The sequence below is a fragment of the Sphaeramia orbicularis genome, chromosome 7, assembly GCF_902148855.1.
Source record: "Sphaeramia orbicularis chromosome 7, fSphaOr1.1, whole genome shotgun sequence".
Taxonomy (NCBI): Eukaryota; Metazoa; Chordata; class Actinopteri; order Kurtiformes; family Apogonidae; genus Sphaeramia; species Sphaeramia orbicularis.
The window spans coordinates 32,905,280-32,926,529 of NC_043963.1; the positions used below are offsets into that span (position 1 = coordinate 32,905,280).

The following is a 21,250-nucleotide window of genomic DNA, read 5'->3' on the forward strand; positions in this document are numbered from 1 at the left end:
AACTACATATATCTGACAACATAAAAGGTAAATACCCAGCCATGAAGTTGAATCCATTTATTCATACAACAGAATGGGGCAGTACAGTTTTGAACTTTATAACTGATCAGCACACAGTTGTAGTATAGTGTGAGGGTTGAACACAGCACGTAGTACAGCTAACAAGTAACTGATCCAGAGTCAGCCTACTAAGAAGTCATGTAACACATATGACCTGGCCTTACAGACGTCATGTAACACATACTGTATATGATCTTGCCTTACATGGCAACTGCGTTGTGTCCACTTGGCATTGACCAATGCACAAACAGTTTGTTACAGTTAAGAGTGCAATATTCTAAGACTCCAACAAAAAAAATTATAATAACAGCGTATTAAAATAGAAATTTGCATACATGGGTGGGAGGATGGAGTTCTTTACCATAGGAAAGAGATTTTGGCAAATAAATCTTGGTTAATATGAATATGTTTTCCTTTCACAAAGGAAAAGCTGTACAGCAATGGAGGTGTTGTTGCCAAAGTAAGAGAACAGAGAATACAATATAGATGCAGAAGCGCATAAGTCGCTTTGTCTTGTTTCAGTCGTCATAGCTTGCATGGGTGGAGACAAGTACATCAGTGGAGTACAACAGAACACGAGTAAACATTCCCTTACCCCTGACAAACACCGACAATCATACAGGTCAACAGTGCAGGAACAGAGCTATGCTAAGGATTGTGCTACTGCTAAATGTTCAGAGGTACAAATCCCATCAAATGTATTAGTAAAGTATAACTCCATGTCAGTTCAATTATATTATTAGTTCGGGACTAGATACAATGTTTGACATTTTTCCTGCTACTGTCCCAATTGATGCGCCTCATTTGTAATTCCATCATACCAGCCAAACAATTAAACAAAACCTTTATATCTGCCTAAAATGAACCCTGATATGTGATAGTGTGCTTCATTTCTCCCATTAGCTGCCCTGGACAGTCCTGCCTCTTGTCCGTCTGCTGAGATCTTCAGTCTCAAATTGTATCCTATAGTAATTCCTGATACCAGAATCATATACCAGCTCCTTCAAGATGACATAAGAAAGATGTAACCCTTTAATGTAGCGGTCCTGAGCACAGCCCTGCACACTGACCCAACACATATTTGTCACAGCACACATCCAGAAGTAACCACTCTCTCCAAACCAGAATTATCTCCACAACCACAGCTTCATTACAGCAGCTGGAAACTTGTGCCTAACAGTCTGTAAATCTTCAGTTTCTTTTTTGTTTTTGTATGTTTGAGTTTTGTTGTGGTTTTTTTTTTTTTTATATTTCCTTGCCCCATACTGATTTAGTTTTGCTTTGGTTAGTCCTTGAGCATTTATAGGTGGTTCATCAGCCCAGGGGAGTGTGTGTCTCCTTGGTCAGTCCCTGACCTTCCATCTAGGCGTTCTGCATCTCCTTTCCAATTTTGTAGCTTAGGATCTTGTTCCAGTCGATTTTAGTGCGTGTGACAGGCAGCTGGCGACGCAGGGCCTTAAAGGTGGTGTCAGACATGGTCTGGTAGTTCTCACTGATTGCAGTCTGAGGATAAAAGAAAGAGTAACCAAGGTTGCCTAATACTGACATTTTTATTAATATAAAGGCTCTTCTCTCAAAATGTCTCTTTTGTGTTTTGGTAAAAATAAAATCTTTTTTTGTGGACATGAGGACAAAAAATGTGTTATCACTCAATGGCAGCTTACCTGGTAGTCATTTTCAGCATTCTCAATGATGTCAACAAATTCCTTGGCTGTCTGGCTTTCATTCTGTTTCAGAAACATATATATAATACACCTTATCCTCCACTAACAGAGCTGAGTTATACAGTATGCAGTATCATAAGCTAACAAAATGTTCCTATGGTTTCTATGCAACACAGTGTTTTATAAACAAAACTGAAAAACATTCCCTTATTTTGTGATTGTGGCTGTTGTGCTTCATTCAACTTACATTCACTGGTATTGACTCTTCCACCTCCTTATGGCTAACCAGCTGCACATTCCCATCTTCATAATAGTGTACCTACAGACAGGGATGAATTTCAACTTGCAAATTTGTGCTTTCATTGTACATTCTGTCTGCACTTTATTAGCACGCATACACAGTACTTGAATGGACAGAATTTTACTCACCTGAATTTTCAGCACACCCACTACTTGAGCAGTGGGCTGACCAATGGTAAGCTTCCACTCTGACCTACAGCGGCCATTCCTGTGCTCAAGAATTGGAGACAATTATATCACACACTATTCTGGAACCAACAGAATATGTGTTTGACTTTACTAACTGAAACAAAATGGTTTATTTATACCCTTGGTGACAGCATATTCTATATACAAGTATTTATAATATATTCAAAAGGAGGACACTATACCAGAAGTTTTTGGGCTGAAATTGATGTCCTTCAATACAGGCTATGATTGTTTGCTGACCATCAACCATTTTGCCATATACCTGTGACAGACACACAGAAATGGGTATAATGCATACATCTTAATCTGTAAAGCTTGGGTTTTTAGCGTAACAATTTTTAATGGGTCTTACTGTGCAGACTCCAGTAGGATAGTGCTCTTTAACATAGGCACTGAGGGCAGTATCGCAGGCATCTCTCCAGCTTCTCAGCGCTGTGTCTCCTTCATATGGCTGCACATCGCTCACCTCTTTCCTAAGGTGGTCGAAGCGGAACGACAAGCAATTGCGGGGATCCAGGAAACGTCCCTGACCCAAGTCCCCATGCTCTGTGATCAAGACCTATTGCACAGGATCAAATGCAAAAGGTAAAATGAAGAACATGGGGCTTTGACACATACTGATATAGATAATATAAAAAAAAATTAGATGAAACATACCGGCTCATCATATCCCTCTAGTTTGGCAGGAGTAAACTGATCCATGTTGTACTGGGCAAAAGAGCTAGACAAATGGAAGTAGTACAACATTATAGCAGCAATAGTGTGACAATGTAAAGCCATCAACATATGCTTGCACGCAAAAATATTTGCTGTGCTTAAAGCTATACCTACCGATCTGGCATTTTACATGCACTTAGTAAAAATTTGAACATGAACAACCTGCCTCCCTCCAAAGCACCGCCTGCTTCCTCCTGCCTGAGCTCTGATGCTCCCCTCCTCTCACCTGATGCGTACGGTGGAAGTGGAGGTGGAGGTCTGTTCCGCTTCGGCGTGGCCGTGGACCCCTCCCTCAGCAATCAGACACATCACCCACCTGCCGTGGCTCTTGTTTCATTTGGAGACCCTGTATTTAAGGGTCTGGTCTGTGCAGCACTTACTCATTGTCTTCACTGCACCTCATCACCTGGGCGATGAGATGCCCAGGCGATGGGCGCGCATACTATGAGCGCGGAAACTCTGTGAATTTTCCATGGACATTTGAGGTTTTATAGTCCATGCTTTTATCATCCTACAAATCCTACATTGTCTGACACCATGTAGGTGTACAGTATGTGGTCATAAAAGCTGACCTTTGTGCAGACATATCTGTGGAGTCAAGTACACCCGACTCCCGGATTTTATCTCCATCCTTCATGCACCAGACTGACTGCTGCAGTCGGGTTGTTCTGTTTGTTCCCCTTGGTTGTTTCTGTTAATAAATCAGTTTTTTCCGTCAACATTGTGCATTTAAATCCTATCCATTCACAGCCTGGACAGGAGACTGTGGTCAGTGACAGGAAGAGCAGTGCGAGTGAAACGTCAGATTCAGAGGTACCAGTATCGGATGCGAGACAGCGGTAATGGATGACTGACAGGAGGCTCAGCCAATTATTTCATTCGGACAGAATAAAATGATTGGTCAGACTTATCAGAAATATATGAGAATTAAACATTTTTGAGTTTCAAAACCTCGTGTCTTTTTTTTTTTTTTTTTTTTTTTTACATTTTAGTTTGACACACTTTTTTTTGACACACATTTTAAGGATACAAAAGAAAAGTGTAAAAATGCCACATCATACGGTATAGCTTTAAGTGATCAGAAATTAATAAATCACTTTACAAATACAGCATATTTAACAATGTCAAAATTCAGACTTTAAAATTGTGAGCAAGAGTATGTGAATCCTCTGAGGTTTGTTATAACTGGTACTGTTCACTCACTGTGATGCCCCTTCCCTAAGGAGGTTGTCATTGTTGAGGAGAAGCCGCACATCTATCAAAAAAAAAAAAAGACTGAAGTTATTATCAAAGCATTAAAAGCACCAATTTCGTATCCCAGATTTCTGCAATAAACAGGTTCTTACCATTGAAGACCTCATTGAACTCTCCTGGTGGGGCATGAGTCACAAAGTTTGCCGCTATGCGGACCTATTGAGTCAACATAAGACAACAGCCACAACAAAGGAATATTTTATCTAGAATTTACAGGATTTCCATGCTTTAAAATACAAAATTTAGAGTTCTACCTGGACAAAGCTCATACCGGCTCTATCATTTATAAAGTTTCAATCATTTTTTAAGTAACATATTTTCACATCTCTAATACTCCTACTACTACAAATAATGATAATAATATTTTTTTTTTTTTAAAGATAAGGTGTAATTATTACTATTGTCACATGTGGCCCAATTGAAAGTAAAAGAATTCTACAGCTTTCATATTCCACATATAGTATTCCACATGTTGTAATTTAGGTGAACTCCACCATAAATCTATAGTAAGGTTTACATAGAAATGTTATGTTCCTATAGGTGGTAAATTACCATTTTATGTAAATCCTGCGAAGGCGCGTTTTATGAAATCAAACCATAAACGCCACTTGAGATTCCCTCACTGCTTTCACCTACTGTAACCTCACATGTTCTTGATTTTTATCAAAAGAATTAGGTTATTCCTGTTTCAAGTTTTGAGAATGTGATTTAGAATAACAACACAGTAGTCATACCAGGAACATAGTCACTCAGCGTTACCTGTATGTCATAATAAATCATTTGAGCATTTCCTTCAACTACTGTGCCCAGTAGCAGCGGTACTATGGAGGGTGTCACTATCAGTAGTCATTTAAACTGTGTGCACCCACATTTTGACCTCAAGCCATGTGAGGTTAACAAGTATTTGAGCTGCAACTGAATCTGTTTGACCCAGAAATCCAAAGCAAAGTAACGTTAGCTGCTAACGTTAGCTGTATGGGAAGAGTACGTACCCAACACAGTATTAAATGCGCTTAACGTAACAATAAGACTTCTGAGAACAGGTATCGATGTTCCCTTTTAATTTAAACTAAATACAATAACTGGAAAGTTTTGCCCACAAATGTCCAATCGTTAAATATATCTACCAGCGTTATGTTCCGCTAGCAAACTATAATAAGCCTAACTAGCATTGGCTAACTAAGTGGTTAGCAAAAGGTAGCTCAAAAACACAAGTTTTGCACCAGGATAAAGACTGGCATTACATTTCCAAAACTTAACTGTTAAATTGCATCATTGTGTAACACAATGAGTAATTCACATTTCGGTGAAACAGAGTAAAACTAGGCATTTAACAGTCCACAAACCTTCTCTTCATCTGACAGCGGCTCCTCAAAGTCAGCCATCTTGGCTCTTTGTGACCCCACCTACCCCAGCTGACTGACACCACCGCTGCTGCTCCTCTCACACACATACCAATCCACATTAATATTCATATCTAACGAGGTTCACAAACGCATGTGTCAAAAAACATGTTTTATTGTGCTTAAACAGATAAAAGGGTCAATCTAAATAGCATTCTGGTAACATATTCAGAAGAAAATCTTTTTTGTAACACAAGAGGGCGTTCACAGCTTTTTAATTTCATTGTCTGGCTTTTCCTGCTGGGTGTTGCAGAGGTTTCTTACAAAATAAAAGCCCCATCATGTATATCAAATATTAATAACCTCGTTTTATGCAGTAGGAAGTTTTATACATCATCTAAATCCTGATTTATCTCCCTGTATATGCTCTTTTCATTATTATTCATTAGCATTTATTTGTTCGTTTGTTTTCTCATTATCGCCTTTGTTTAATAGAGATTATTTTATTTTTGGTAGTGAACGGAAGCTCTAACTGGTCACTCTAGCTAGTGTTACCTTTGTACTGAACTGTCCACTCCTCTGTGCCCACTGTCGCTTGACAATAGCAGACAAGCGACACACTCTGTCATAAACATGGAGTCACAGGTATGGTCCTTATCAGACTAAATTAACTACCTACTTATTATCAGAATAGGTATATAACTTAACTTTACTTGAGTTTGACGCTAATGTAGCTAGTGCTAATTACGTTGTCACTCCTAACTGAATGAGCGCTAGCCAGTCAAGTCAAGCTAGCAGACTTTGGGTCTGGTTATATAGCTACCGATTGTTGGCACAGGAACTTCCTGGTATCGTTAAATCCGCCATACAGTCAGTTTTACTTTCGGCGCTTCATATCAAACAGCAAACGCATGGTTTGTTTAGGGTTCAGCTACTGCTAACATACTTATTTTTCACGTTAAACTATTCATGCGTGGCTGGCTAGCATTAGTGGCTTGGAAATGAATAGAGCATTGTTCGTTGTAAAACAGTTTGTGTCACTCAGACGTAATGTGAGTTTTTCTGCTGCGTGTTGTCAGGTGATGACCCATCCTGAGGAGATTGCCAAACTCTACAAACAGTTCAGTCTCTTCCCTTCCTTGAGTAGAGCTGATGTGGGACCTGTTATCACCTCTCAGTATGGGGGCAAATACAGCAACATCTACACAGGTGAGTAGCTGTCACACAAGAAGAATTTCCTATTACTGTTTTCATATCAAAACTCAAGTGTTGCATTTTCCTCACAGAATGGAGCCAGCGTGACTTTGAAAGGAATGAAAATGTCAGGTTTTGCAGGCAGTACATTGTATTCCACGATGACAAATCTGTGGTGTACTCTGGGGCCTCTGGAAACTGCACTGAAATCAAAGGAGAGTATGTAAACATTGACTCAAAACCTTAGACTGGGGTTTAAAATTTGTCATTGTCCTCACCTGGGGGAAACTAAGCAAAATCTTATGCATTCCTGCTTTTTTTTGTCAGGGTATTGAGTAAAGATTCTCCTTCGGGAGATATGAAGGCTGTTGTCAGAGAGTGCACTGTCAAGGGAGAGGACAAACAGTTTTTGGAGGTGTGTGATTGTCTTCATTATGTCTCTCAGTAGTCCTGTAAAAATGTGTGTGTATTACTGCTTAACTTTTACCTAACTCTGAACGTCTATGTCTCTATTATTTGAACTTTTCTACCTGTAGCTTATGCAGTAAAACTCACTTATGGTTGTATTTTGACTCATTACACTGTCATTCAGATCTGGAGTAAGAACATTAAAATGAAAAGTATCAATCTAACAGCCTTAAAGAAGCATGGCAAAGTGTATGATGATGGTGAGTTATTCACACTTCTTACAGCCACGTTTTGTTTTTATTTGTGTTCGCATTCCATTAAAATGAACTGTATTTTGCCTCCTTTAGAGCAGTTTGGCTGCCTGGTTTGGTCCCATTCAGAAACCCACCTTTTGTACGTGGCAGAGAAGAAAAAACCAAAAGCAGAGTCATTTTTTCAGGTCTGTAGGCAACACTGGTTTAAAGGACAGTAATCACCACCAAATCACTAGAGTCAAAGTCATACTGTACTGTTGTGCATTGTTGAAGTGTCCAGTACCCTGTCCCTGAGGTTCATAAATTTTTTTGTGTTTTTTGTATAAATAGGCATCACATTCTGTATTGCATAGACTAGTTAATATTGCAGTTGTTTAAACATACTTAATGAGGTGAAGTTACCTAAGTGAGTCATTGACTATTTAATGCTAAATCAGAAATATCCCCAAGGATATTACACAGCCGCTGTAAATAGGTGAATTTTGATCACAACCTAGGTATTTTTTTAAGCCTTCAAGAGCAAAATATCACCACATACTAGATCACTGATTTGGACAAGACTAAGAATTAGTTCTCTGCTCTTTTTTTTGCTCAGTTTAGTTAAACTGATTTTTTTTCTTTGTTTCACTTTTGGTTTGTAGACTGAGTCACCGGAGTTGTCTTCTATTGGAGATGAAGAAGACGTTCTGAGAGTGGAGAAAAAGGAGGCTGTGAAAGTAAATGCAGTTTAAAACTTTTGCAAATCAAAACATTTTTACTGTTTAATTTTAAACTCTGCATTCTTAAGTTTCTGGTCATTTTGCTTGAAGTTGTAGTGTTTTCCTTTTTTTCACCTGCAGGGGGAGCAGTTTATCTTCAATGAAGACTGGGGAGAGACACTTGTTGGTAAGAGCTGTCCAGTGCTATGTGTTTTGGACATCGAGGGTGACAATGTCTCTGTGTTGGAGGGTGTGCCTGAAGATATTTCACCTGGACAGGTCTGCGCTAAAGTTTATTAAGTGATGTTTGGGTCTATTATTTACCGCTGTTGACTAGGATGGCCATTCTTACTTTGTCTTGCTGTTACTTTTATTTATTATTCTGCAGGCATTCTGGGCTCCAGGAGACACAGGTGTGGTGTTTGTAGGCTGGTGGCACGATCCTTTCAGACTTGGCCTCAAATACTGCCCCAACAGGAGGTGATTATTTATCATGCAAATCAGAATTAGAGAGTCTCTAGGCATAGTGCATTAATATTTGTTTCTCTGTTTGTCTGTCAGGTCCTCTTTGTTCTATGTGGATCTCACTGGTGGGAAGTGTGGTAAGTCACCACCAGTGTATAAAATATGTAATGCTTTGCCAGAATTTGACCCCATGTTTTTTCTTTTGCTATTATTCTCATTCTTACCAATGTCGTATGTGTTTGTGGCCCTCAGAGCAGCTGTCATCGGGTACCAGTGCTGTGTACTCCCCCAGGCTGAGTCCAGACCAATGTCGGATTGTGTACTTGGAATGTTCTGTCTATGGACCACACATGCAGTGCAGCAGGCTCTCTATGGTATGCTGCTTTTAATGGCATATTTTATTCTTCTTTTCAAAGTGCACTCAGTACTTTTCAAGCTGGTAGACACATCTGACAACCAGTGTTTTACTCTTTGCTTGTCCTATTTCTAGTATGATTGGTATACTAAGAAGACCTCAGTGGTTGTGGATATAGTGAAGAGGCCTGGTGAAGGTAAGAAATTTTGTTTCTAAGTGTCTTTTCTTGTCAGTATATCATCGTTATTGTACGGTTTGTTTGAGTTTAATAATATTGTTTTACAGATGGCTTTGCTGGTATCTATAGCACTCAGCTGTCCCCTCAGTGCTGGTCTGCTGACAGTCAACGTATTATTGTTTCATGTCCTCAATACAGCCGCAAGGTAAGACTGTCCTGTGAAATACTACATTATGGACAAAAAAATGCAGTGGGACTTTTTTTTTAATTGATATGTAAAAAATATCAAAAACACCTGAAGAATGAACACTGAAAAAATCATTTTGATGTCTTCTTTAGGATCTACTGATGGTGGACATAAGCTCAGGTTGCGTCACTTCTCTGACTTCAAGTGAGTCACACTTAACACTTTTTCATCCCCGGAATTACTCATACTTGTTCTCAGGTCTAGTCAGTCTTGTTTACAGATATTTAACGGATATCATGTAAGGGTATACATTTTCCAGGACAGCTTTATATTTCTGTGAGGGTCTATTGAAGTTCTTTGTCTGCAGAGTCTGATGCTGGTAGCTGGTGTCTGCTGAACATAGTGAGAGATCTGATGGTGGTCGGCTACTCTTCTCCAAATCGTCCTCCATGTCTGGTAGGATCAGTGTTTTAAAATGTGGAGGGACTAAAGTCATATCATATTATACAGTAACAGTTTTTGGAGTTGTATTTTGAGAAGTGACAAGTGGAAAAGGTAAAAACTAATATGTTATGATGAAGGACTTTGTGTATCTTGTTCTGCTGTGTCAAATCTTGTTTCCAGAGGGTGGGCTTCCTTCCAGCCATGGGTTCCAATGAGGAAGTGGTCTGGGTTACTCTGGAAGACTCTGAGATAATGGCAGATATCGACTGGAACATCTTGACCTTTACGCCTCCCCCAGAGCAAGACAACAGTCAATATCGTAAGAGTAAAGATTTTAACCTCAGCAATGTCTAGACAGGAGTTGTAGCATAAAGGTCTCAAATGCATTCATATTTAATATATAGTCTATTAACATCAAGAAATACACATTATAAATATTTTATTGTGTTACCATGCATTGAAGGGGAAGAATGGATTAAGAAATACAACATGTCATTAGAGTTGATGCATATCTAACAGGATTTATTGCAAAGCTGATGGACAGATGAATCCTTTTACATGTGCTACGACTACCCCAGTAATGGGTTTTATACAAAAGTAGTGTTGTAGTGTATATACTGATAGGAGCACATGAAGAAAGAAGTTGCTGCATATACTTTTGACAGGACTAATGAATTGTCATTTATTTATTTATTTAAAGCTGGCCTTAATTTTGAAGCTGTTCTGATCAAACCAAAGGAAGTGAAGGACGGAGTGAAGCTGCCTCTTGTTGTCATCCCTCATGGTTAGTTACTCTCAAAAAGTTTAAATTGATATATAACTATTTACACACAGTGAATTTACTACATTTTTGTGATTGAACTTGTCTGAATTTGTCATTGTTTGCTAAAAGCCACTGCTAGAGATAAGACTGTACAAAATGGCGTATCATAGTCTTATAATCAAGATGTTTTGTCATAATCCTGTGACATTGTACTTTTGAACCCATAAAGACCCAGTGGCACTTTGGTGTCAGTTCCCAAATTAATTTTTCTCTATATTTAACATTTCTTAAGTGATTTATGACCATTTATTGTAATATTATCCTCTTTATTTTGGGTTTTTTCAGTGTAAATTATCTATTTTCCTATATTGAATTCACTGATCATGTAGGTGTTCATTAAAGCTCTGAGTAAATTCAAAGGGTATTATATCAAAACAGAGAAAACTGAACAATAAGTGACATTTTCAGTAAGATATGTTGTTATCTGAACATAAACCCAGTGTCTCCATCCACTTTCATTTATCAAACTCCATGGGTTTTATTGGTGAATCAGTGTTGTAGTAGATGATATATTTCTACGTTCACTACAGAGCCTCTCAACATCCAAATGAGTCATATCTGATGACCATGAAAAGATGACAAACTGCATTTTACACCAATTATTTACATGTATTGATAGGATTAGTGGATCAACAGGTATTAAACATTTCACATTAGTAGATGGTTTTGGTCACCAGTGGCTGTTTGGGCCTTAATGGGTTAATACCATTAGCTGCACCATTTACTGTATGCCTAATAGAATAAAGCACACCGTAACAGATTGTAAATTTGACATTCTGTATTTGATGAAATCTTCTCTTATATTTAGGAGGTCCTCACTCAGTGACTGTAGCTGAATGGCTTCTGTCCTGCTCTGTGTTGAGTAGGATGGGCTTTGCTATATTTCTAGGTGAGTTAAGATGTAAAGTAATGATTTTAGTATATCAAACACTGCCTCAATTTATTTGAACAATTTAATGAATGACCAAGGATGTAAATCTGAGCACCTTTTTCTTGCCAAGTGTAGTAAATAGTGTTTAAATAACAGTTAAAATGCTTTGTGTTTATCTGTATGAATATATGTTTGTGTTTGCTTTTCATAGTGAACTATCGTGGCTCTATTGGCTACGGCCAGGACAGTATCCTCTCATTACCGGGCAATGTTGGCACCCAAGATGTCAAAGATGTTCACGTAAGATTTTCTAGTGACAACGTGTTTGTCATTCTAAAAATATCTTCTGCTCTTGGTACTACTGGTTAAAACAGATTCTAGTTTTCAATATACTTATTCTGAGTTAATTTATAACACAGTGCCTTGCAAAAATAGAAGTCACACGCTAGTATTCCAGTAGATGACCTTTAGCTGTGATTATGGCATGCATTCACTGAGGCATCATTTCAATAAGGTAATGCAATGTTACAACATTTATATATTATAGATCTTGTAGTGTTGATGGGAAAGTTGGAGCAGTGTGTAAACTTTTTCACAGCATGTCAAAAGATTGTCAATGGGTTCGGGTCTGGACTCTGTAGTGGCCAATCCATGTATGAAGATTTTATCTTATGCTCCCTGAACCACTCTGTCGCAATTTGAGCCTGATGAATCCTGACAATGGCATCTTTAAATACCAAAAAAATCCATAATGGCACAGGCATTAATGATGATGGCAAAATGTCAGTATATTCCGGTAGTCAGCTGACCTTTTTTTGGATACATTGCTGAACCTGGACCTGACCAACTGAAGCATCCCCAGATCATATCATTGCCTCATTGCTCAAGACATCAGTATTTATGATTCCTGGTAAATGGATGCTAGCCTAAATTTTATTTGTGTTTTCTCAGGGCTATACTTTTGTTTAACCCCACTCCCTTGAGTTCTTTTCACTTTGTTTGTGTGGAATTTCTCCTGCTTTCATTATAAAACATAGCCAAGATTTTATTTCACCAAAGGTTTAAATGACCTCTGATAACAATCATTCCAGATTTTTTCTTACAAATTAATAATTTTTTAATCCTTAAAACGTCTTTGTTTTAATAATGCACAGGATAGATCTTACATTTGGCACAAGGCAGTCAGGCAAGTAGCGTTCTCCTGGCAATCATCCATGGGATTGCCAGATAGAAAGGCATGATTAATTACCCCAGAGAACAGTCTCCACTGCTCTAGAGTCCAGTGGCAATAGCTTTACACCACTGCATCTGATACTTTGCATTGCATTTGGTGATGTAAGGCTGTGATACAGCTGCTTGCCCGTGAAAATCCATTCCATGAAACTCTCTACACACTGTTCTTGAGCTAATCTGAAGCCCACATTAAGTTTGGAGTTCTGTAGCTGATGACTGCAGAAAGTTGACATCTTCTGCACACGAGTGCCTCAGCGTGCACTGATTCTGCCCCAATTTTGGTTGAGTTACTGTTGTTCCAAATTACATCTATGTTGTTGTAATACCACTTACAGCTGACCCTGTCTTTCACAAATGATTGTAGAAGCAGTCTACATGACAAGGTGCCTGATTTTATACACCTGTGGCCATGGTAGTGATCTGAACACTTTTATTCAGTGATTTGGAGAGGTGTCCCGATACTTTTGGCAGTTTAGTGTATGTATATCAATGAAGGTAGTTTTAATCTACATGCATATCTTGCTTCATTCTCTGCCACTTAAGTTTGCTCTTGTGCTTTTGTGTCAACCAGTTTGCTGTGGAAAGTGTGCTGAAAAGCAGTGACTTTGATGCGCTGAAGGTGGCAGTTTGTGGTGGTTCACATGGTGGCTTCCTGGCTTGTCATTTGATTGGCCAGTACCCAGGGTTCTACAAGGCCTGTGTAGCTCGCAATCCTGTCATCAATTTTGTCTCTATGATTGGCAGCACAGATATTCCAGACTGGTATGTACATCCTGGTATGCACACATGCATATCTCACGCACTTGCTCATTTTTGTGTTATGTTATGACATAACTAAATATTTAGAATGTTTATTATTTCCAGACCTGATTTTGATCAGCATAAATTACTGGTGCAAGCAACTTAATGGGATAGATTCTGTGAGTCAAATCCACAAAGAATAGATTCACCCACAAATTTTACAGGAAATTGTACAACCAATCACCGCCTGTTCACAAGAGTTTGTGCTAATGATATGGTGCAAACAGCTCCATAAAGTTTTACCCTTGAGTTAAATTTGCCCTTTTTTTGCATCAGACTTGCTTGTGTTATGCGTCCATTTTTCATTACACATCGACCCATAATATAAACTTCAAAATCCATTAAGTTGTATGTTTTTTAATGAGCAATGTTGCACACACTCGGAGGTCTCCACAAACACAAACCAACTTACATGCTCCTTTGTTTGTATAACACAGTGCATTGGGAAGTCCATCAAAATAGGCTCCAGTTATTAATGTACTTCAGGCAGGTCTGAATAATGTCTGCGTCTTAAAATAATATTATGTGTCACTGAATATTTCTGAGATTTCACAGAAACACAAGGACTGATCTTTTTGGCATCACGGTATCTACGTACTTCAAGAGACTGTGTTCATTTACTCGCGTGATGCAGAAGCAGTAACGTCATTAACACTAGATCAGTCACAGTCTGACCGCAATTAATGTGTTTTGATGTTATACAGCAGGACTGTAGGATAATGAAGTGAAGTGTCCGTAGCAAGACAGTCTGATCTCTGTCAGTGGTTTTTAGATTTAAATACCCACTTTTTACATTTTGGACCCTAAACTCAGAGATACCACGCATGAAAACCTTATCCCTCAATATCCGACTTAAGATTGTGCTAAGTGTCATTAAACATAAATTCAGTATCATTCAAGCCTCAAAAACTTGAAGATTATGTGAAAGAAAGTGGATTAATTACCCCAGAGAACAATCTCCACTGCTCTAGCCTCAAAAACTTGGAGATTATGTGAAAGAAAGTGTGTGGAGTGAAACGGTGTGTCAGAGGTGAGTTTATGTGTATTTAACTCCACTTGTCTGCAGGTGTAGATCCCACCAGCTGAACTGTGTATGGTAGTTTGTGCTGGTCTTCTGTGAATTACACCATTCTTGGAACAAGGCTTCATTGACTAGAGTAGAGATTTAGCATCAAATGGATAAATATTCTTTAATTTACAGGGTGGGGAAGCAAAATTTACAATATTTTGAGGCAGGGATTAAAAGACAGTGTATGACCAATTATTTTATTGAAAGTCACGAGAATTTATTTGCCACAAGAAAATTTTCATAATAGAAAATGTTTTTATTCTATGTGTCCTCCTTCTTTCTCAATAACTGCCTTCACACGCTTCCTGAAACTTGCGCAAGTGTTCCTCAAATATTTGGGTGACAACTTCTCCCATTCTTCTTTAATAGTATCTTCCAGACTTTCTCGTAATAGTTTTGCTCATAGTCGTTCTCTTCTTTACATTATAAACAGTCTTTATGGACACTCCAGCTATTTTTGAAATCTCCTTTGGTGTGACGAGTGCATTCAGCAAATCACACACTCTTTGACGTTTGCTTTCCTGATTACTCATATGGGCAAAAGTTTCTGAAAAGGTATGTATAATAGTGTTAGGTATGATTATGACATCAATATATGTTTGGTTTCAAAACAATTGACGTAGTGCCTGCTGAGAAAAAACAACTAAATGTTCATTGTAAATTTTGCTTCCCCACCCTGTACATCCATGCAAAATGTCACAGGTGCAAACATTGACGCTGTCTCTGGAAAAGATGCACACTACTGCAGAATTTAAACCTATTCAGTGTTTTGTATCCTGCTCATTTATTACAGGTGTATGGTGGAGGCTGGTTTTGCCTACAGTACAGATTGTCTACCTGACCCTGCTGTTTTGGAACAGATGTTGAACGTATCGCCTATTAAACACGTCACACAGGTATAGTTTTGTTTTTTTGTTTTTTCTTTACTATGTGTGTTTAAGTTCATGTTTGTTATTAGATAATGAATTTATTCAAACCTCTTCTAGGTGCGGACGCCTGTTTTGCTTACATTAGGCGAAGATGATAAACGTGTGCCCAGCAAGCAAGGAATTGAGTATTACAGAGCTCTAAAAGCAAAGCAGGTTCCAGTCCGGTAAGCGGCTTGTCTGAGCAGCAAGTTTTATTGGTTATGTCAGATATGCTCTGCATAACAGGGGTTTTATGATTCATTCACTAATGCTCTGATGTTTGTTGTTTAGGTTGCTGTGGTACCCAGGGAACAACCACTCACTCTCTAAGGTGGATGCTGAGTCTGATGGTTTTATGAACATCGCACTGTGGATAATTCAACATTTGAGTCAGTGAATGTGTTTTTGACAAATAAAGATTGTGTGCTCATGTTATTGCTATTAGCAAAAGCTAGAGGACGCTCTATATGTAAGGAATATTCTGTTTCCAGGACAATGTGAGGTCCTGTCCAAAGCCAAAGTACTCTCTGTACTGGAAAACTAGAACATGCTTTATGTAAATAATTGTTCTTCCTTTATAAACTCTCACCATAATTACTTCCAAGTCAATGGAGAACTAACAGTTTCAAAATGTTACTTAAATGCAGATGCATTTGATGCTGAGTTCCTCAGAAATACATACACATAGTAAAAGTCACTGGTACTCTTGGACATCACTATTTCCAATTGGTGAATGGGGAAGTAAGTTTTTTTATTGCAGAAATTCATTAAAGACACTTTTGATGACAACATCCATAAATACCCTACATTGAAATGGCAAAGAAATTTTTTTTTTTTTTTTTTTTTTTTCCCTTTTCCTTCATATACTAAAAGGGCTTTTAGGTGTGTTAATAGCATTTTATGTCAGATTATAATAAGAATTCCACATTGAGTCTTTTTTTTTTCCACATGGGTTACTTTAAAATAAATTAAACTGTTGATTTTCTTTAATTAATCTGTATTTAATAAAGTGATCAATGCCACCTATTTTGGATGAATGTCGTGAGGATCTATTTAGTGTGAATGAGTAATGGTGGAGGTCCTGAGGCAGTGATATTTTGTTTAAAAGTCATTAAATTAATTTTTTCTATGCTTTATTTAAGACTAATGCAGTTTGTGCATTCTACGTTCTTTATATTTTACCTGAGGATCTGAAAACTATCCTCACAAAGTCACGTTGTTTGCATGAGATTGCTGTGTATGTGTTAGTTTTCACTTCTGCTTTGATGGATTACTTTCTTGTTGCTGCACAGATGTGTAGATTCTCGCTCTAATCTCTCCTCTCAGTTGGATGGAAGACTTCTTTACCTGGTTTTCAATTATTTTTTTATTACACATACACCTAATATGGTAAGTAAGAAAATTTTATTGTGCATTTGAATTGAATACATTTTTAACTGAACATTCACATCTTTCAAAAAAATGCAAGATATGAATGTCCCTTATTACCTTCAAAAGCTATAAATAGCTGATTATGTTGTTACTATTAGCAACCACAGTTGTATTATGCACAGTGGTGATGAGGGTGATGCACTGTTGCCGGTTTCTAAGGCAAAAGTAAATTGTCTATACTCAAATTTAGTTATTTATAACAAATAGCAAATAATTACAATGCAGTTCTTTCACTTTTTCAGGCTCTGTTGAAAAGCATATTGATCCTTGCCCAGCTTCTTCCATTGGTGAGGACCATAAATACAATCTTCTTTCCATGTGACACTGATATTAATGAAACTGCAGTAGACTGTTCCAACAGACGACTCAGACATGTTCCCTTGATCAAGTCTACCACTGTAAAATCAATTGATTTAAGTCAGACTAAAATACGTCATGTGGGCCAGCAAGATTTCTCCGGTCTTCCAAACCTTCAGACTCTGAAAATGATGGGAAACTGCCAACCTGGTCCTGTGAGAGCTGCGGAAGGCTACTCATGCAGAATGGAGATCCACCGTCATGCCTTCAAGAGCCTGTTAAATCTTCGTCATCTGTATCTGTCAGGAAACAGCCTCACTTCTATACCCTGGCTGCCTGAAAGCCTAGAGGTCCTTGATCTGCAGAATAACCAGATCTTTAACATTGTCCAGCCTCTGAATACGCCAAACCTTAAGACTCTCCTCCTCACCAAAAACTGCTTCTATGTAAACCCCTGCAACCAGTCATTTAACATAACTCCGAAGGTTTTCAAGGAGCTCCATAACCTTGAAGTTCTTTACTTGGGGTATAACAATTTGACGGCAGTTCCAAAAGGATTGCCACAGTCACTGAAGTACCTGGATTTAAAAGAAAATACCATCTCGAAGGTCTTTAGTGACACATTTTCTAATATGCCTAACCTCACATCTTTGAATTTGGAATGGAACTGCCAGCGTTGTGACCATGCAGCCAGACCCTGTTTTCCATGTTGGAAAAATCACCCTCTCTATTTGTATCCAAACTCATTCTATTCTAAAAACAGCAAAATCACCTATCTCAGCTTGAGAGGAAATTCTCTGGAAGCATTTCCAGAAGGTCTTTTCAAACCTCTGGTAAATTTAAAGATATTGGACCTGTCTGACAACTTCTTGGGAAATGCTATACATAAGGGCACATTTTTTTCAGAGCTGAAAGGCTTGACTTGGATTAGCCTGCTCTACAACTATCAACCAGGCAAAACAACTAGATCCCTGGTTCTTTCACCACATTTTCCAAATATGTCTGGTCTAGAAACTCTTCTTCTTTCTGGTAATTTTTTCAGGAAACTTTCAAATCACAGCTATGCAGTTCTGTCCAAACTTCAGCGTCTTAAGAGATTGGAGCTGAGAATGAACTTCATTGAAACGTTTAACTTCACAGCTCTGAACAAGTTACCCTCTCTCATAGATATTGACCTATCCCAAAACATGCTAAACTTTCTTCCAAGCTGCTCAAAACATTCATTTGTATCACAAGATGCTCAAAACCAGAACTCATTTACAAATGATTTAGCTGATACACCTGTAATGTTTGTTGAGACACAAGTAACATCTACAAGTGACCTCTGCAGACATGGCCAATCAAATGTCACTAAGACATTTGAGGTCAATGTGACACGAATTCCAAAGGTATGGGACTTTAAAGATGATTATTGTAGGTATAATGTGACATTTGACCTATCTCAAAATGACATTGTGCATATTGACGCGAACATGTTTGAAGGCATGGAAAAGGCTGTTTGCTTAGACCTTTCCTTCAATTACATGAGCCAGTCACTGAAGGGTAAGGAATTTACCATCATGACAAATTTAGCTTATCTTAATTTGTCGTACAATAGGCTTGATCTTTATTATGGAGGTATTTTCAGTGAGCTTAATAACACTCTTAAGGTGCTAGACCTTAGTAACAATGAGTTTCATTTTGCCATGAAGGGGATGGGTCATCGTTTTGGGTTCATCACAAATCTGACTAACTTGGTCGTCCTAAGCTTGGCAAACAACAACATCGGTATGAGAATAAGCCAAAGGCTGTATAGCACTTCTTTGAAATACCTGTACTTCAGCGGTAATCACCTAAACATCATGTGGGATTCTGATAACAACAAGTACATTCATTTCTTTCAGAATCTGACAAACTTAATCTTCCTGGACATCTCTAATAATAGGCTGAAGTCAATCTCGCCAGAGGTGCTTTGTAACCTCCCGGGAAGCATCAAAGTGCTCAGCATCAGTGACAATGAGATGACTTATTTCCCATGGCAAAACATCACAGCACTGAGAGCTTTACAACACCTGAATCTCAGTCAAAACCACCTCCATTATTTGCCTGATAAAGTATTGGAATTCGGAGGCAATTTTTCACTTTTGGATCTCAGCCACAATCGGATAAGTTTTCTGCCTAAAAATTTATTCAGTAAAGCAAAATCTTTGAAATATCTGTATCTAAACAACAATCAAATCAAAGAGTTGAACCAACAGTTGCTCCCTGTCCTTTTATCAAACAGCAGTGCCCTTCATACTCTCACCCTGCACGACAACCCCTTTAAATGTGACTGTGATACATCTTGGTTCGCCAACTTCCTGCGCACCACTCTTATAGAGATTCCTCATCTCACTACCAACGTGAAATGTGTATTCCCAGTGTCCCTAGGGGGCCGGAATATCCTATCAGTGGATCAGCGTTCCTGCCAGGACATAGACGGCAGCTTAGCCTTTTTTGTGAGTTCCTTATTTGCAGTGATGTTTACTGTTCTTCCCCTTTTGAAGCATCTCTACGGCTGGGATCTGTGGTACTGTTTACAGGTGCTTTGGGCAGGACACAAGGGCTACTCCCAGCTGGCTGGTAGTGATTCAGAATATGACTACGACGCTTTTGTTGTATTTAACACCAAAAACCAGGCTGTGAGAGACTGGGTTTACAATGAGTTAATCATCCATCTGGAGAACTCAGGTCACAGAAGGTTTTGCGTCTGCTTGGAAGAGAGGGATTGGATTCCTGGGCTTTCGTGTATTGAGAATCTACATAACGCCGTCTCCAGGAGTGCCAAGACAGTGTTTGTGCTGTCCAGTGGAGGAGAGACAGTGAATGGTGTCATTCGCCAGGCTTTTTTCATGGTGCAGCAGAGGCTTCTGGATGAGAAGGTTTGCCAAATATATTTGCTTTTATGTGGGTTACTTTTAAATCCAAATTTGAGGTTTTGTCTAATTTTGGACACTCATAACTATTGCTGATTATGTCCAATTATAGGCGGATGTCGCTGTGATGGTGCTGTTGGATGAGATGTTTCCGAAGCTGAAATATCTTCAGCTGAGGAAGAGACTGTGCAGAAAGTCTGTGTTGTCCTGGCCGAAAAACCCACGGGCCCAGCCTCTTTTCTGGAACCAAATGAGAATGGCACTGTCATTAGACAACCTGAAGTTTTATGACAACAACATGAGTGAAAGCTTTCTATGACCTCTACAGTGGTCAATGAGGGAATAACATTGGTAGGGATTCAGTTTTTATTTAATTGATAACCTTGTGACACACTTAGAATCTGATTAATAATGTCCTCCAAAATATGGAAATGTTTGGATAATGTTTTATTGAGGTAAAGTGTTTGTTTTTTTAACTTGACTGTGTAAAGGATTTATCCTGAAAGATTCCCATATGTTCTCATGCATAATCTGTCATTTTGACTGTTTGAAATATAATCTGTATTTTTCTTTTTATAATATATGTCCACAAAAACATCTTCAGGATTTAATTTTAACATCTAATGTCTTTTCAGAGTTTGAAGAACTATTGATATTGACACTGATATTGTACTATTCAAATATGTTTTACTTGGTTTCACTTGAGTAGTATGATTTCAAATGTATTATAAGGATGTTTTGTACCGTAAACACCCTTACCTCTAATTTCACTTCTTTTTTTGTAAGACGTTTAGAGGAAATGAAAGTGATATCTATTCTTTACACGTCTGAGGGACGCACAGCTTTTAGGTAAAGAGAAAGTCAACTGAAAATTCTAAATAAGGATGTCGGCAACTGTTCTGAGACTTCGGTTGTTTAAAATGTGATCTCATTACACAAGTTAATGCAAAAAAATAGAAAGTAACACCTGTACTTCTAGTTTACCCTGTGCTGTGGATCCTATTCTGACAAAAAATTGACAGAGAATGAAACCTGTAGCCATTATTATTAATAACTATCAGGTGTAAGTGAAGTGACACAGTGGTGAGTTATTATACGTTACATTTGAGAACTTTAACGTTTTCACAACTGTACTTGTAAAAACAAACTCCTTGAAATTACAAATTATCTGATGAAAAGTAATTAAAATGTGTTTTATTCTTGTATTCCACCA

General features: G+C 38.3%; 3 protein-coding genes across 5 annotated transcripts; 2 read left to right on the forward strand and 1 right to left on the reverse strand.

Annotated features, from left to right (window-relative positions):
- Positions 1 to 42: 42 nt before the first annotated feature.
- Positions 43 to 5,646, reverse strand: capza1b (capping actin protein of muscle Z-line subunit alpha 1b). The gene is made up of 10 exons (XM_030138721.1): positions 5,531 to 5,646; positions 4,277 to 4,340; positions 4,134 to 4,185; positions 2,871 to 2,934; positions 2,566 to 2,772; positions 2,396 to 2,475; positions 2,154 to 2,232; positions 1,972 to 2,043; positions 1,725 to 1,787; positions 43 to 1,563 (listed from the first exon to the last, which is right to left on the reverse strand). Exons 1-10 carry the CDS (start codon positions 5,567 to 5,569, stop codon positions 1,423 to 1,425), a joined length of 861 nt encoding a protein of 286 aa, XP_029994581.1. The 5' UTR covers positions 5,570 to 5,646; the 3' UTR covers positions 43 to 1,422.
- A 422-nt stretch (positions 5,647 to 6,068) lies between these two features.
- On the forward strand, positions 6,069 to 16,236 carry LOC115422057 (acylamino-acid-releasing enzyme). Of its 3 annotated transcripts, none has more exons than XM_030138101.1 (23): positions 6,069 to 6,172; positions 6,607 to 6,736; positions 6,814 to 6,940; positions 7,049 to 7,136; positions 7,314 to 7,389; positions 7,477 to 7,568; positions 8,025 to 8,099; positions 8,223 to 8,360; positions 8,470 to 8,561; positions 8,643 to 8,683; positions 8,799 to 8,920; positions 9,037 to 9,097; positions 9,187 to 9,284; positions 9,419 to 9,470; positions 9,634 to 9,722; positions 9,891 to 10,029; positions 10,411 to 10,494; positions 11,342 to 11,422; positions 11,616 to 11,704; positions 13,209 to 13,399; positions 15,301 to 15,403; positions 15,494 to 15,600; positions 15,707 to 16,236. In XM_030138101.1, the coding sequence occupies exons 1-23, from the start codon at positions 6,161 to 6,163 to the stop codon at positions 15,810 to 15,812; spliced, it is 2,193 nt and encodes a 730-aa protein (XP_029993961.1). In that variant the 5' UTR covers positions 6,069 to 6,160; the 3' UTR covers positions 15,813 to 16,236. The 3 variants fall into 3 exon arrangements, with proteins under 3 accessions (XP_029993961.1, XP_029993962.1, XP_029993960.1); XM_030138102.1 differs by having other exon boundaries at positions 6,093 to 6,172; positions 6,610 to 6,736; XM_030138100.1 differs by lacking the exon at positions 6,069 to 6,172 and having other exon boundaries at positions 6,393 to 6,736.
- Positions 16,237 to 16,550: 314 nt separating this feature from the next.
- tlr9 (toll-like receptor 9) lies at positions 16,551 to 21,250 on the forward strand. Its single transcript, XM_030138099.1, has 3 exons — positions 16,551 to 16,804; positions 17,089 to 20,043; positions 20,150 to 21,250. The coding sequence occupies exons 1-3, from the start codon at positions 16,802 to 16,804 to the stop codon at positions 20,354 to 20,356; spliced, it is 3,165 nt and encodes a 1,054-aa protein (XP_029993959.1). The 5' UTR covers positions 16,551 to 16,801; the 3' UTR covers positions 20,357 to 21,250.

What these genes read in the sequence shown, in the direction of transcription:
- capza1b (XM_030138721.1), bottom strand. Translation starts at nt 5,569, where the DNA reads ATGGCTGACTTTGAGGAGCCGCTGTCAGATGAAGAGAAG. An exon ending in GTTCAATGAGGTCTTCAATG is followed by an intron (nt 4,186 to 4,276) that starts GTAAGAACCTGT and finishes TTTTTTTGATAG; the next exon opens with ATGTGCGGCTTCTCCTCAAC. An exon ending in TGGGTGTGCTGAAAATTCAG is followed by an intron (nt 2,044 to 2,153) that starts GTGAGTAAAATT and finishes CCCTGTCTGTAG; the next exon opens with GTACACTATTATGAAGATGG.
- LOC115422057 (XM_030138100.1), top strand. Translation starts at nt 6,529, where the DNA reads ATGAATAGAGCATTGTTCGTTGTAAAACAGTTTGTGTCACTCAGACGT. An exon ending in TGCACTGAAATCAAAGGAGA is followed by an intron (nt 6,941 to 7,048) that starts GTATGTAAACAT and finishes TTTTTTTGTCAG; the next exon opens with GGTATTGAGTAAAGATTCTC. An exon ending in AAGATGTCAAAGATGTTCAC is followed by an intron (nt 11,705 to 13,208) that starts GTAAGATTTTCT and finishes TGTGTCAACCAG; the next exon opens with TTTGCTGTGGAAAGTGTGCT.
- tlr9 (XM_030138099.1), top strand. An exon ending in AGAGGCTTCTGGATGAGAAG is followed by an intron (nt 20,044 to 20,149) that starts GTTTGCCAAATA and finishes GTCCAATTATAG; the next exon opens with GCGGATGTCGCTGTGATGGT.